Source organism: Phascolarctos cinereus, unplaced genomic scaffold, assembly GCF_003287225.1.
Source record: "Phascolarctos cinereus isolate Bilbo 61053 unplaced genomic scaffold, phaCin_HiC Scaffold_5;HRSCAF=322, whole genome shotgun sequence".
NCBI lineage: Eukaryota > Metazoa > Chordata > Mammalia > Diprotodontia > Phascolarctidae > Phascolarctos > Phascolarctos cinereus.
Genome location: NW_027555958.1, coordinates 27,772,683 through 27,788,264, shown reverse-complemented (window position 1 = coordinate 27,788,264; position 15,582 = coordinate 27,772,683). Strand labels below are relative to the sequence as shown.

At 48.4% G+C, this 15,582-nt stretch overlaps 1 protein-coding gene across 1 annotated transcript in view; it reads right to left on the bottom strand.

Moving 5' to 3' along the window:
• Nucleotides 1–15,582, bottom strand: part of LRRC75A (leucine rich repeat containing 75A) — a 120,341-nt gene that overhangs the window by 51,223 nt on the left and 53,536 nt on the right. The window contains exon 2 of the mRNA XM_021007003.2: nucleotides 9,674–9,802. Coding sequence (XP_020862662.1) covers nucleotides 9,674–9,802 — 129 coding nt within the window. The remainder of the gene's footprint in view (nucleotides 1–9,673; nucleotides 9,803–15,582) is intronic.

Here is a 15,582-nt window from a genome sequence, read left to right as displayed (position 1 = left end):
GATAATGGGAGAGCCAAGATCTAAACTACATGTCTTTGACTCCAGAGCTGTGACTGACGTTGGGTCCCCGTTTCTCACTAGGGAGAAATCAAGGCATCTTCTCCCCACCCCCAGCCCCCCAACCAAAAACAGAAAAGCCGATGGACACCTAGAATATGAAAAGCCCAGCTGGGGAGCGCAATTTGCCAAGAGTGAAGGGCCCAAAAAGTGCTCTTGAGGGATTTCCCCTCCTGTAGGGCTCAGCCCTTGGGAGGCCAGAGACAGTGCCAGTCCACCCAACACTCCTGCCCGTCAACAGCTCCAGCCCCGACTTCTCAGCTGCCCGTGCCTTGGCCTTCAGGCACCCTCTGCCAGGCTGCCCTGCCATCCTCCGCACCCTGATGTGTCCCCGGGTGAACTCATCAACCCACCTCCTCCCTTGTGGCATTCCTGCACCTCCCAACTCTGCCTCCGAGGAAGTACCTCCCGGAACTCTGAGGATAATGTAGATAATTATAGCTCCCACTTGGAGAGCACTCCAAGGTTCTAAAGCCCCTTTCCTCATGTCAACCCTGTGGGCGAGGGAGTGTGAGCATTCTCTTTTGGCTCCATTTCGCAGATGTGGAAACTGAGACTGAGGGAGTGACTCAATGTCCCCAAGGTCACACAATTCCTAAGTGTCAGGGATGATCTTTGAACCTTGGGCCTCCGGGCTTAGGCCCTGATGTCCCTAACTAAAGGACCTCCAGGTGGAGTTTGAGCCCAACTCCTTTTGTTCTTCCACTTAAGGGATAGTGAAGATGGGGGACCCGGGTCTGATGTTTAGAACCTATGTGTCTTTGGGCCAATCCTTTCACCTTCCTCAGCCCCTGTGTCCTCATCTGTAAGATCCGGGGTCCTCTCCAACTTCAGAGCTCTGGGTCAAACCTACCCAACTATGTGGAGGCCCTTCTAGGAGGCAGGGGTCCACCTGTGTCAATCAATTAACCAACAAGCACTTATTAATCACCTTCTGTGTGCCTGGCCCTGTGCTACGTACCGGGGAAACCAGAACAAAGAATAAAACAATCCCTAACCAGAATGAACTTACCTAGGAGGAAACAGAAGGACATACACACAAATACCTTGTATTTAACTACTTTGTACACATATCCATTTATTCACTCTCTGCTTATTCAATATACAGGCTGTTGTAAAAGTTTTAGTAGCATTTAAATTGGATAAAGCTTAAAATGGCCCTAAGACTTTTGGGACACCCCATATAGTGGGAATCAATACAAGTATATATACACACGGCAGTTTGGGAAGGAGAGAAGGCCAGAGTGGCTGGGGAGATGGTGGTCTTCCTCAGCAGGGCCTAGCACGGGCCTGAGGATTTAATTCATGGGTCTGGCTGTGGAGACTGAAGCTCAGCTCCCTTCTCCAGGGCCTGGGCCTAGCAAGGCCCGCCTGGGCTATTTGTTTACCGGCACAATCAATACAGAAAACCCAGGGCCTCACTTGGCACCTAGCATGAAGTAGACAGGCCTTTGGGATTTGGCATTGGAAAAGGAATCTTAGAGACCACCAGGCCGCAGGGTCATAGAGCTAGAACTGGAGAGTTTTAGAGTCTGCCTCTCATTTTTTACAGGTGGGGAAACTGAGGTTAAAAGATTTTGCCCAAAGCCACACAGGAAATAATTGGCAGAACCAGGACTCAAAATCGGGCCCTAACCCAGGGCTCTTTCTACTGCTTCCAGCTGCCTTGCTAGCCCAGCCCCAGTCATTTTGCAGAACAGGGTGACTGAGGCCCAGAGAGACTCCCTCAAGTCCACACAGGTTGGCAGGAGAGAAGTCAGGATCCAAATAAATGCTCATGGAGGTGGAGCCAGGGTGGCAGACCTAGAGCTGGCAAGGCCTCAGAAGCTGTCTAGACCAATTCCCTTCTTTTACAGAGGAAGATGGCATGACTGAGAAGATAGAGTGACCTGCAGCAAGCATCAGAATCAGGATTTTGGTCCAGGCCCTCTGACCCCAGAGGCAGCTTTTTCCACTGGCCTGTCATGACCTCAGAGCCCAGGCCAAAGGACCCCCGCTCCCTTCCTGCCCAGGAACCGCACCCCCGGCTTCTGAGGGAGCCTGAGGAGAGAAAGCAGAGGTACCATCCTACACATGTTCCTGGCGTTGAGCGTGACAAGGAAAACAAGCCGGGAGAGAGGAGAGATTCAATCTGCTCCCTTTCCAGGCAGGAAATTTGCTCTGATTAAAAGCAGCAAGTGCTCCAGTCAATTACTCCGGAGGAAACACATCGCGCAGGGTGATTCCCCACCTGCTCCCCCAGGACACTGGTTTGCCTCAGGTGTCTCTGGTTGGGGGGGACTCTGGGATGATCTCTCCAACTTCTCCCGCTGACACTCCCATCCATCCACATGTGTGTACACACACACACACACACACACACACACACACACACACACACACACACACACACACTACAAGCTATATACGGCCAAAAGCTTGAGTTAAAATTCTGTCTCTGCTACCTACCAGCTGCATGACCTTGGATAAGTCACTTCTCCAGCCTCAGTTTCCTCACCTATAAAATGAAGGGCTTGGAGCTCTGAGATTCCTTCCAGCTCTTTACCCCAGAAGCCTATAGATCTATATCCTCTATCTCAGACCTCTGGGCAGCCACCCTAGACCGTGAGGTTCTTACTGTTTCTTTAAAACATCTCCAGGACAGGAGACTCACCCATCCACCTCCCTTGGTGACTGATTGCCATGTCTCCCATCCCTGATGGCCACAAAGGCCTTCAAATCTCACCCAGTCCCCTCCTAAAGCATGCTAAGTCTGAGTTCTCTTACATCCCCTCTGGGCCTTCTCTCTGGCTGTCCTCCATGACTGGGATGCCCTCTCTCCTCTGCTCTGACTACTGACCAATCTGACTTCCTTCAAGTCCCAACTGAAACCCCATATTCTACAGAAGTCTTCCCTACCCCCCCCCAGTTCCAGAACGTTCCCTCTCTTATTTCCTATTGATCCTACTGGTCCTATACATAGCTTGCTTTGCATATATTGGTTTGCACACTGTCTCTCTCATTGGATTGTAAGCTTCTTGAAGACAGGGACTGTCTTTTATAACTTTTTGTGCCCCCAGAGCTTAGCATGGTGCCTGGCACTGTGTTACGCATTAGGGATACAAAGACAAAAATGAAACAATTCCTGCCCTCAGGGAGCTTACATTCTATCTTATGCTACTCTTGATGGTCATGGACAGTGACCTCGAGGGTCACTTCCTAGGATCACAGGCTCAAAAGCTGGAAGGGACCTTAGAGGTGATCCTAGTCCAACGTCCCTCATTTTACAGATGAGGAAACTGAGGTCTATGGAGCTATAATGACTTGTGCAGGGTCATGTACGCAGGGAAGCCTCATGGGCAGGAGTCCAGGTCTCAGCCTCCTCAGCCAGTGCTTTCCATGGTTCCATGATGCCTTTCCATCCTTCCTCTGCTCAACCTCTTGCCTCTCCCACTCTCTCCTTTCTCCCACCCCCTTCTTGGCAGAAGGGGCATCCTGGTCGGGGCGGGGGGGGGAGGGAGAGGAATTCAGTCTTCTCTCTCACTTCTACCCAAATCTTCTAACTAATCCCCATGAGATCCACTAGGCCTGACTTTCCAGCAAATCACTGGACTCAGAGAGGTAGCCAGGGGAGGGAATGAGTGAACGAAAGGGAGAAAAGTGCTGTTTTCTTCACCTCCCGCCTTCTCCTCCCTCCCACTGGATCACAGACCTCGGAAGTCCCCCAGTCCAACTCTCCTTACACATAGTTGGATCCTGGCCCTGATGTTTATTAAATGTGTGGCCTTCAGCCAGACACTTCAACTCTCTGAGAACATTTGTCTAGGCCAGTGGTTCTCAAATTTTTTGGTCTCAGGACCCCTTTACACTCCTAAAAATTACTGCGGACCCCCCCTAGCCAAAACAGCTTTTGTTGAAATGGGTTATATCTATTTTTATTTACCACATTAGAAATCAAACCATCTGAGCATTATGAAATAGTTTTGATCTCATGGACCCTCAGCAAGGGCCTTAAGGGTCCCCAGAGCACCCTTTGAGAACTCTGGCCTAAATGATAGTTGAAATCTTCTCCATTTGCTTTTTTTTTTTGGAGGGGGGGTTAGGGGAAAACAATCAGAGTTAAGTGACTTGCCCAAGGTCACACAGCTAGTAAGTGTCTGAGGCCAAATTTGAACTCTTCTCCTCCTGACTCCAGGGCTGGTGCTCTATCCACTGTGCCACCTAACTGGTTCATCCCCTCCATTTTGTGAATCTGCGATCTCTTTGATGGGAGGCAGGATGGGGAAAGAAGAGCATGCCAGGCTGCGAGTCTGAGGGCCTGGGTTCAGATCTCAGCTTGGCCACCTACTACTTGGGTGACCCTGAGCGGTCACTCCCTTCACTTCCCTGGGCCTCTGCATCCTCATCTGTGAAATGAACCACTTGAATTCGAGGGTGTCTGAGGCCGCTTTCATCTCTAAATCATAATCCTATCATCCGATCTCTCTGATCTCCTTCAGCAGGAAGGGGAGAGATCAACTCCAGGAGCAGTTATGTTTCATCTTCCCTGAGGTGCTGGAAGCTTCATCAGCCTGTCTCATCTGTCTTCCTATCTCCTCCCTGCACGGAGCTCAGTGATCTGGACGGAGCAGGTGCTCACTCCTACCACCCTCCTGCTCTCCCAGGGGCAGGGAGAGAAGAGGAGAGACAGTGGGGGTAAGGCAGCTTTCTCCTTCCTCAACCCCAAGGCTCCTAACCTTGCTCTCTTGCACACCCCCACCTGAACACAATCCTCAGGTTGAACATCCTATATCTGATCTCAGGGACCACGCTGTTCCTGACCAAGCATGCTCCCCCCTCACCCCACCCCACCCTCCCAAAAAAACCACTCCTACATCTCAAATTAAATTGAAAAGCATCAGAACCATTTGGGACTGGTTAAAAAAAGAGGAAAGCAGCTAGGTGGTGCAGTGCATAGACCACTGGGCCTGGAGTCAAGAAGACCTGAATTCAAATCTGGCTCCAGACCCTTACTAGCTGGGTGACCCTGGGCAAGTCACTTAATCCTGTTTGCCTCAGTTTCCTCATCTGTCAAATGATCTGGAGAAGGAACTGGCAAAGCACTCCAGTATCTTTTCCAAGAAAACTCCAAATACAGTCACAGACAGCCAGACAACTGAAAAAATGATCGAATAACAACACCATTTCAGTAGAACAGACTAGACAAGGAAGAATCAAACAACTGAAAATAATCCAGTATGTAATAAACCTGAGAAAGTAAATTACTTGGGGAAAGAACTATTTATTTGTTTTTTTTTAAATTTTTTTTCTGTTGGGCAGTGGGGGGTTAAGTGACTTTCCCAGGGTCACACAGCTAGTAAGCATTATGTGTCTGAGGCCATATTTGAACTCAGGTCCTCCTGAATCCAGGACCAGTGTTCTATCCACCAGGCCACCTAGCTGCCCCCAGAACTATTTATTTGACAAGAACTATTGGGAAAACTGTAAAGTTGTTTGGCAGAAATCAGGGTGAGGTCAACATCATACATAATTTATTACAAAAAAAAGTATCACTGACCCGAATAATAAAGATCACAGCATTAAAAAATGACAAGAGAATTGGATCAAATACCTTTTACTAGTATGACTGAATCCTTAACCAAACACTTGTTGGTTAGAGAGAGATGATCAAAAGGATAAAACAAGTCATTTTGATTATATGAAGTTCAAGAGTTTTTGCATGAACAAAATTAATACAAATAGAATAAGATAAGAAGCAGCTGATGGGGAAAATCGCGACATGAACTCTTTCTTACAAGAGCTCGATACCGTATGTCTATACACATATACATATATCTATCTATCTATCTATCTATATCTATCTATCTATCTATCTATCTATATCTATCTATATATATCTATATCTATATAGATATATATGTCTATATATCTATATAGATATAGATATATCTGGAACTGATACAGCTGTATAAAACCACAAACCACTGCCCAATACATAAATGATGAAAAGTCAGGAACAAACAGTTATGAAAAAATCACAAAGTATTCACTATGTAAAAGATTTGCTCCAAATAACTAATAAGAGAAATGTAAATCAAAAGACCTCTGAGGTTTTATCTCACACAAAGAAAATTATCAACGATAAAATGCAGGGCTGGTCAGCATTAGAAGGGCTGAGGGAAGATAGGTTCATCAAGCCAAGTCAAGAAGTATTCATTAAGCTCCTTGTATGTGCTAGGCTGTGAACTAGTCCAACCGTTAGCGATTAGGAATGATGCTAAGAAAAGTTGTCCATACCGTCTGGTCTAGAGATCCTCTTGCTAGGCATTTACACTGAAGAGGTCAATGAAAAAAAAAAAGGACCTATATGTGCCAAAATAACTAAAATAGTACTTTTTGTAGTAGCAAAGAAGAGGAAACAGAGTAGCTGTCCATTACATAGGAGGTAGTTAAACAAACTGTAGTACAGAAAGGCAATGATTACTACTGAAACAATGTACATGATGAATTCAGAGAAGCTTGGGGAAGATTTGTAAGAGCTGATACAAAGTAAAAATCAACAGAACCAGGAAAACAGTATATGAAATGACCACAACAATGTAGATAGAATAATAACAACAAAATAAACAAAACTGAAGGCTGTGAAATTATAATGCTCATTCTGCCCCAAAGAAGAGCCATGAGAAGGTATATCCTTCTTTCTTTTTGCAGAAGGGGACTCTGGGTATAGGGCTGTGCACAGAATGTTGGATTTATTTCATGCCTAGGTGAGTTTGCTGAACTCCCCCCACCCTTTTTTTAAGGAATGGCTCTTGTAGAGGGGAAGGGGAAGAGAGTTGTATTGGGAAATGTAGGCAATATAAAATCAATATCAATAAAAATATTTTTAAACTCACCTTCCACATCCCCCCCACCACCTCCGCACACACCAAAAAAGTGCTTATCCAGCCTTTGCTTGAAGATTCACAGTAAAGGGAGGCTCACTACCTTCCAAAATAGCCCAGTCCACTTTAGGACAGCACAAATTATAAGGAAGCCTCAAACCCCCTCTGGGGATTTCCACCTATCTGAATTCTGCCCTCTGGGCCTGAGCAGAACAAGATGAATCTGTCTCAAAAGAGAGTCCTAAGACAGCTATAACATTCTCTTTGTGTCTTCCTTCTCCAGGCTAAAACACCCTCTTCCCATCAGAAGAAATTTGAGCTAGAAAGGACCCAGAGGCCATCCAGTCCAACCCCTTCCCTTCTCTTCCCAGCCCTGCTGCCAGGAGCCAGTCATTACTACTGTTTGATCACCTCCCTAGCCACCTCCCACTGTTCACCTCCCAGTTCTCCCTCCTACAGTTAATTAAAAACAAGTGCCGGAGACAGAAGAATGCTTCTTCTATGGTCCAGGAGTTCTTTTTGCTTACCGCCTGCCAAGCCTCTCCTCTCTCTCTGTCCCTCTCTGTCTCTGTCTCTGTCTCTGTCTGTCTGTCTGTCTGTCTCTCTCTGTCCCTCTCTGTCTCTGTCTCTGTCTCTCTCTCTCTCTCTCTCTCTCTCTCTCTCTCTCTCTCTCTCTCTCTCTCTCTCTCTCCCTCCCACCCCATACAAAGCTAGTACTTGGAATTATGTGGTTGGGGAATCACTGGTGTCAGGGAACCCCTGCCTTAAGCCCCAGGACCCAGGGCTGAGACAATCCATCCCCAGGTACAGAGAACAGGAGATCTCTGGGAAGGCTCTTGTTCAATTCTCTGTCTCCAGTATCCTCTGAAGGGGCCATTTCCTGCTTTCAAGGGAAAGGGAAAACCTTGACTTCTTCTTGAGGCATCCCAGAGGGGGCTTAAGGCCCTCCTCCTGAGGCCTGGACATCCTGGGCACAAGTAAGCCATATTCCATACACAGCCATTTACATACACATTTCTACCATGAAGAAGGCAAGTTCTTTGAGGGTGTTTTAACTCTATCCCCAGCAGGAGCTGAGTGCCTGTGGCCTGGTAGGGCCTTAATCAGTCCTTGACGATTGACTGGTTAATTGATTAAAGGATGTTCTCCTTACATTCTATATTCTGCAGGGCTAAACTGTGGCATCAGAATCCCAGGATCCCAGATTAAAGCTAGAAGAGACCTTAGAGTACTCTCTGCCAACTTCTTTTCTTTTCTTTTCTTTTCTTTTCTTTTCTTTCATTCTTTCTTTCTCTTTCCTTCTTTCTTCCTTTCTGTTTATCTGTTTATTTATTTATCTATTCATTCATGTATATTTATTTATTTATTTTCAAGCCCTTCATTTACAAAGGAGAGCACAGGTCCAGAGAGAGGAAGTCATGTCCAAATTTATAGGACCAAAGACTTAGAGCTGAAAAAGGCCTCAGAAGCCGTCTGCCCCAACCCCCTCATTTTACCAAGGAGGAAACTGAGACCCAGAGAGGTTAAGTAATTGCTCAAGGTCAAAGTGGGCAATTTCCTTCTGGAAGGGAAGGGGAGAGAAGAGAGGGGGCTGGGAAGACCTAAGAAGTGAAATCCTGAGGCCTGGGCCTAGCGGCGCCCTCCACCCCCACCCCACCAAGGCAGTACCTCCCCAGAGCTAGAGAAACAAAGCCCACTTGATCAGGGCAGCTCCAGTTCCCACAGCTTCCTTCATTCTCCCCAGGAGCCAGCATGCTGGGAGGACTCCCCGCTGGTAACAGAGTGACTGTCACAGCTCCAGGGCTGGAAGGGCCCTCATGTGCCATCTAGTCTCCAGCAGCCAGAAGGGAAAAGGGCAGATGTTTTTGTCCGGCTTTTTTTCTTTCACGCCCTCCAACCTTCAGAACATCACAGGAGTCAGAGGCTATTTCCAGAAGCTGGTAAATGCTTTGGGATTTAGCTTCCAACCTATATGGGCTTCCATCCATGTCACCACACCCACAACTCACCACAGACCTTGTTCACTCTCTTCCCTAGGCACTAAGCCTTAGGACAGCTGGAATAGGCCATATTTCCTGTGTCAACGTACCCCACGTCCTTGGCTCCCAGGGTGAGGAGGAAGAAAGGCTGGCTTAGACCTAAAAATGCTGGGTTCAAATTCAACTTCTTTTTTTGGCTTTTTAGGCAATTGGGGTTAAGTGACTTGCCCAAGGTCACACAGTTAGTAAGTGTCAAGTGTAGGGTCTGAGGACAGATTTGAACTCAGGTCCTCCTGACTTCAGGGCCAGTGCTCTATCCACTGCGCCACCTAGCTGCCCCATCAAATTCAACTTCTGATGCTTACTACCTGTGTGACCTTGAGCCAGTCACTTTTACTGCTCCAGGCCTCAATTTCCTTATCTGTAAAATGAAGGGAGCTATGTGACCCTGGGCAAGTCACTTAACCTCAACTGCCTAAAAAAAAAAATAAAGGGGTTAGCATATAAGGGCCCTTCCAGCTCAGAAGCTATGACCCTATATGTCACTTAACCTCTCTGGGCCTCAGTTACTGCATCTGTAAAATGAGGAGGTTGGATAAGATGGCCTCCAAGGCCCCTTTCAGCTCGGGAGCTATGATCCTATCATTTTCCTTGGGTGCACTAGATGGGTTCTGTCCTCCACCACTGAACACCTTAATGAAAAGAAGAGCCCAACCTCTCCCAATCCCCCCCCCCCCCAGCAATTCTGCCACTGTAAGAGGCACTGTAACCTACTGGCTTGGGGCAATGCACATATCGGGCCAGGCTGATGATGAGGTCGTGGGTGATGGGGTCCACCAGGTTCCGAAAGCTGGCATAGCGGTACAGGACGTCATCCAGTGATGTAGACTCCATGCCCAAGTCCTGTGGGAGCAAAGGGATGAACCAAGGTGAGGGGCAGCAGCCTTTATGTAGGGGCTCCTTCTGAACTGGCTGGTGCCTGGTTCATTCAGCCAAGGAGAAGCACAGGCATTTCCGGTGCATGCCCAGCCTGGACTATAGTAGGGCTTCAGCAGGCACTCCAGGACTGGGAGAGGGGGTATGAGGGGCTCCCTCCAGGATGGTTCCCTTGGAGGCAGTGGGAGAGCGGAAAAATACCTGCAATAACGCAAGGATGGCTTGGACTTCCTTACCTACATCACCCAGCTCTGCCTGAAGGATGTGGTTAAGTAGAATGAGCACTGAATTTGGAGTCAGAGGACCTGGGTTTAATCCCATCTCTGCCAGATACAATGTGTGTAACCTTGGGCAAGTCACTTCCCCGAGCCTCAACTTTCCCCTCTGTGAAATGGGAGGGTGAACTTGAGGCCTTCTCTGGTTCCCTCCAGCCCTATGAAGTGCACAAGCCCAGCTTTGATACGGGAAACTGGCCAATCATGTCATTTCTCTCAGGTCTCCCCCATTTTACTGTCTCAAAGCCTACGTTCCTGGTGCCCTGGGAGAAGTCAGCGGCAGACTTCCACTGACACTCAGCCCCCTCCCCTTGCCACCATTGCCCCAGAGAAGCCTGGCTGTACGTTTGGCCGGAATACACAAGGGTTAGTTGGTTTGTGGCAGGCATGAGGTCTCTGATGCCCGTTGCTGGTGTCGACACTGGTTACCACACCCGGTGAAGGGACAGGATGTTTGCTAAGATCCCTTTCCCCTGAAACAAGGGCTCTTCACCTTTTGGGAGTCATGTCCCACCTTGGGCAGTCCAGTCAAACCTCAGGACCTCTTCTCAGAATGATGGTTTTAAATAATTGAAAGAAATGCTAAATTTCAGTGAGACTTAGTAAAAACAAAGATGTAATTTTTCCCCCATCCAAGTTCCTCAAACCCTTGAAATCTCGATGTGACCCCAGGGGTCATCAGACCTCTAGTTAAGAATCTCTGCTCTAAGGCAAAGACGGGGAGAGGGCAAATGTTGTCTCTCCTCCACTGCCAGCCTCATCACTGCCTATCTACTGACTACCTCCCCCACCCCACCAGGGCTGTAAGCCATGGGCCCTTGTTTCCAGGAGAGACCTCAAACTCCCATCCACCCCACCCCCCTAGGCAGCGTCTCCTCTGAGCCCTTCTCCCCCCAGGATGATAAATCTGCTACTTGGATTTATAGCAACCAAAGGAACAAGTGGAAAAAAAATTCAGCAGCTGGTCTCGCCCTGGAGGGGAAAGAGAAGAAGAGGGAGGGAGAAGAAGAGAGCAAAGCCACCCACACACCTTCTCCCAAGGATGCTCAGAGAATGAACAAGTAGAGGAGCAGGGTGAGATCAGAGCTTTCTGCGGCGGGCTCCCCCTAGCTCTCTGCCAACACCAGCTGAAGCCCTGGAGAGGATGGGCAGGAAGCAGGGAAGCTTCTCAGTGGGAGAGACATGGTGTGAACTGGCAGTGTGCCCAGGATGCCCACTCCATGCCTGGACATCAGAATGACAGCCCCATCTCCCTCTCACTGCCCTGGGGAAGGGGCCTGGGAAGAAGTGAATCTCTGTTTGCTGAATCATTCATTCTGACTCCAGCTCATTCTCTTGGACCTTAACCAGCTAGGTTACAGGAACCTCAGCTCCCTCATCTGTAAAATGGGGATGATAACAACATCTATCTCACAGTGTCACAGGATCATTAGATCTACAGATGAAATCAGGGGCTTAAGAGACCATCAAGTCCAAACTCCTCCATTATATTTATCAGTTAGAAAACTGAAACCCAGGTTGCTAAGTGATTTACCCAAGGTCTCACAGGCATGAAGTGTCAGAGGGCAGATTTGAACCCATGACCTCTCCCTCTAGACCCAATACTCTTTCCACTTTCGAGAATCAAATGAGACAATGGATGTAAAGGACTTTTTAAACCTTAATGCATTATCTAAATGTGAATTGTTATTTCTACTATCATCATCAGTATATTATTATCCCAGCCCCCAAAGAGGCAGGTTTGGTCCTCCCCATGTGACTTGACTTGACCACTGAGGACCAATGTCAGGTGACTTCGATTCTCTCCCATCCCTGCCACAGCCAGCTCTGTGACAGGGTCGAGCCCCTCCCCCTCTCCTCTCAAACGAAGGATGGGGGAGGCCCTCCCAGCTCTTCCAGCATCCTAGGCATCCGTGATTCTAACCCCTTCAGCCTGGGCTAGAGACTCCCCAGAGGAGGGCTGGAAGTTAAGCATATTTCCAAGTTTCTTTGACCTTGAAGTTGTTTGTCCATCATTAGACAAAGTCCTTTCTAAGGACAATGATTTTTATTTCTGCAGTATCTCTTCCTTTCCTTCTTTGAGGCAATCAGGGTTAAGTGACTTGCCCACGGTCACACAGCTAATAAGTGTCTGAGGCTGGATTTAAACTCAGGTCCTCCAGACTACAGGACTCTAACCACTGCACCACCTAGCTGCCCCCATCTTGAGATTTTCAATATGGCTTCTCATCCCAAGGCCTCAGTTAAGCTTCCCAGCACTCTTGGGGGTAAGACAGGCATTCTCATTTTTCATTTTACAGATATGGAAACTGAGGCCTGAAGAAAAAAGCAAATTTGGGGGAGAGGAGAGGCCAGAGCTCTGGTCCTCCCCTCTCTCCCTCTCTGGGCTCTTTCTGCCAGAGCGCCCTTGTCTCTTGCACAATCACAACGTGATGGCAACATGGAGGAGGTAGCAGAATGAGAGGACCTCATCCCAGGGACAAAGCAGGGATTTTGTCAGCTGCTTTTCCAGAGTCTCTGTTTGCAAGAGAAAAGCCAAGAAACTGCCCCAGGAAAAGAAGAGCCTATACTCCATACTAGGTCTGAACACAGCCATGATGTCCAGCATGGCCTCCCTTGCCCCTGTGCCTACGGGTAACCCTGGGGCTCTCCCCCAAAAGAGAAGAGCTGTGAAATGGTGCAAGGTATATGAGGGATCAACAGTCTGTCAATCAACGGGCATTTATTAAGGAACTACTGCATGCCAGACTCTCTGCCTGGCAGTTTCCTCAACAGCAGGTCACTGAACTAGATAGCCTCAAAGGTCCCATTTGTGTCTAAATTTGTGATTCTGTGGGATTGTGGGGGAAAGTGGCTGTGCCCCCATCCTGTCTATAGGCCAAGAAGCCTCGTTTCCAGCCTGGTGTGCTTCCTAGCTGGGAAGGGAGGGTTCAAGGCTGACATTGGTGTCTTCCTCCCACCCTCCCCCACCCATCTCCCACCCTCCTCCTCCCCCCTCACTCTCCCTGCAATATCCTCTGCCTGCTCTGGTTCAGCCTAATTCATGTGTAAAACGATAACTTCCACGCCCTGCCCTGCCCTGCCCAGCCCCCTTCCTCCACCCCTTCACTGGGGCACAGCGCCTTGCCTCAGACCAACCAGGCCTCCCTCCCCTAGGACCCACCTCCTCACTTCCCTGAGCTCCCCCAGGGCAGTAGACAACCGGCCTCTTTGTGGCCCTGACAGCCTGAGCCTTATCCTCCCCATCAGGAAGCAGAGATAATTCACTCGGGTTCTTGGCCCTGAGGTGGGGCCACATTTGGAAAGAAAGAATAGTGGATTGGGTTTTTTCAATTTTCCTATCTATGAAGCAGCTGGCTACAGATTATTTCTAGTCTATCCAATTTCCATTAAACCATCAGCCTTCTCCTGTCCTGCCCCTCTTCCACTCCACACAAATGTCCCTGCCCACATTCAAATCTGGCCTCAGGCACTTACTGGCCTTATGGCCCTGAACAAATCACTGAACCTCAGTCTTTCTTAGTTTCCTCATCTGTAAAATGGGGATAATAATAACACCTCCCTTCTAGGGTTGTCATGAGGTTAAATGAGCCAATATTTGTAAAGTGCTTTATAAACCTTAGAGAATGATATAAATGCAAACTATTATTATGATTCATTCAATCAGCACTCATTCTTGGTAAGCAGATACTCTGTCCAAAATAATTTTTCCTTGGCTACACTTAACCTTTGTCCCAGTCTCCCCAGAGGCCCTGCCCCATTCTTTTTCCCAGAGGTGTTCAGGTATGGATAGAGCAGCAAATCTTTAGGGTATCGAAGGGGAGACAAGGAGGAGCTGATCGGTTTGGGAAGGGCTGAACAGATCATGGCGTGTGAAAGGAATGGGATGCTACTGGTCCTTCAGAAATGAGGAAAGGGAAGGTTTCAGGGAGACCTGGGAAGACAGGGGGAGATGATGCTGAGTGACGTGAGAAGAGCCAGAGAACAGTTTATACAATAATGACCACACTGACGTCGAAAGAGTGGCAACTCTGCTCTGGGAAATAAATGCCCAGCCACGATGTCAGAGGACTCCATTTCTGGGCATGGTCAGTGAGGGGATTTGTTTCGCTTGACTGTGCGTACTTGTTACATGGGTTTTGTTTTTCTTTTTTTATTTTGCAGTGGGGGGGGGAGGAGAAGACAGGAAGGAGAAAAAATGAATGCTTACACATTTTTAAAAATTAAAAAAAATTCTTAAAGAAAAGATTAGCAGAGCACCAGATGCAGTGAAAGGATTAGAGTCCAGAAGAGCTGAGTTCAAATCCTGCCACAGACGCTTACTGTGTGAGGTTGGATTGGACTTGGAGTCAGGAAGACCTGAATTTAAATTCTGACTCAGTGCTTACTAGCTGAGTGACTCTGGACAAGTCACTTAACTTTTGTCTGCTTCAGATTCCTCATCTGCAAAATGAGCATAATAAGGGCCCCTACCTCCCAGGGTTGCTGTGAAAATCACTTGAGCTAGCAAACATAAAGCACTTTGTAAATATAGGCTATTGTTATTATATCATGTTTGAGGTTTAAGGTCCTTTACTTCATCTATAATTTTTTTTTGGGGGGGGCTAGGCAATGGGGTTAAGTGACTTGCCCAGGACCACACAACTAGTAAGTGTCAAGTGTCTGAGGGCACATCTGAACTCAGGTCCTCCTGACTCCAGGGCCAGTGCTCCATCCACTGTACCGCCTAGCTGCCCCCATCTATAAAATTAAAGAGTCTTTCAGGTCTCTCTCAGCTCTAGGCCCTGGGATCCCTGGTGACTTCGCCATCCTACCTCCCCAGCCCCAGAGGACTCAGTAAACCATGGGCCAGAAGAGGGTGGGGAGCCGACCCAGGCAGAAAGTGGCCTGAGCTGGAAGGAGGCCTAGGAGGCTTCTCTCTGATCTACCTCACTTAGGATCCTCTCCTGTGCCTGGACTGGCTGCCAACCACTCCTGCAGGCAGGGGAATGGACAAGATGACCCAAGGAAGAGGGCCTCCAAGAGCCCCAGGGGGGCCTGACTCTAGGGTGCTGCTTGTTGGCATGGCCTGCCAACCTGACTGGCAGCCAGTCCTTGCTTTGCTCAGCTCGGGCAGATGGCACCCTCCCCAACAAGTTATCTCTGTGTTTGTTTGTTTGTTAAATTTATTTTTCTCCAGTGGATTCCTGACTGAAGAAGGGAGGGGGACAGAGAAGAAGGAGAGTGGGAAGGAGAGGGAAGGAGGAGACAGGAGGGAGGGAAAGAAGGAAAGGACAGAGAAGCAAGGGAGGGGGAAAGGAAGGACAGGAAGTGATAGAAAGGGGGGAGGCTGTCCTCTTGGACCAGATTCATGGCCACGCTAGCTAATGACTCCTGGGGCCCATGACTCATAATCCTCAGAGTTTCAGTTGGGGTGTGGGGAACCAAAAGTCTCAGCCATAGGAGCCATCAAGGGTGGGGGAGAGATGGTGG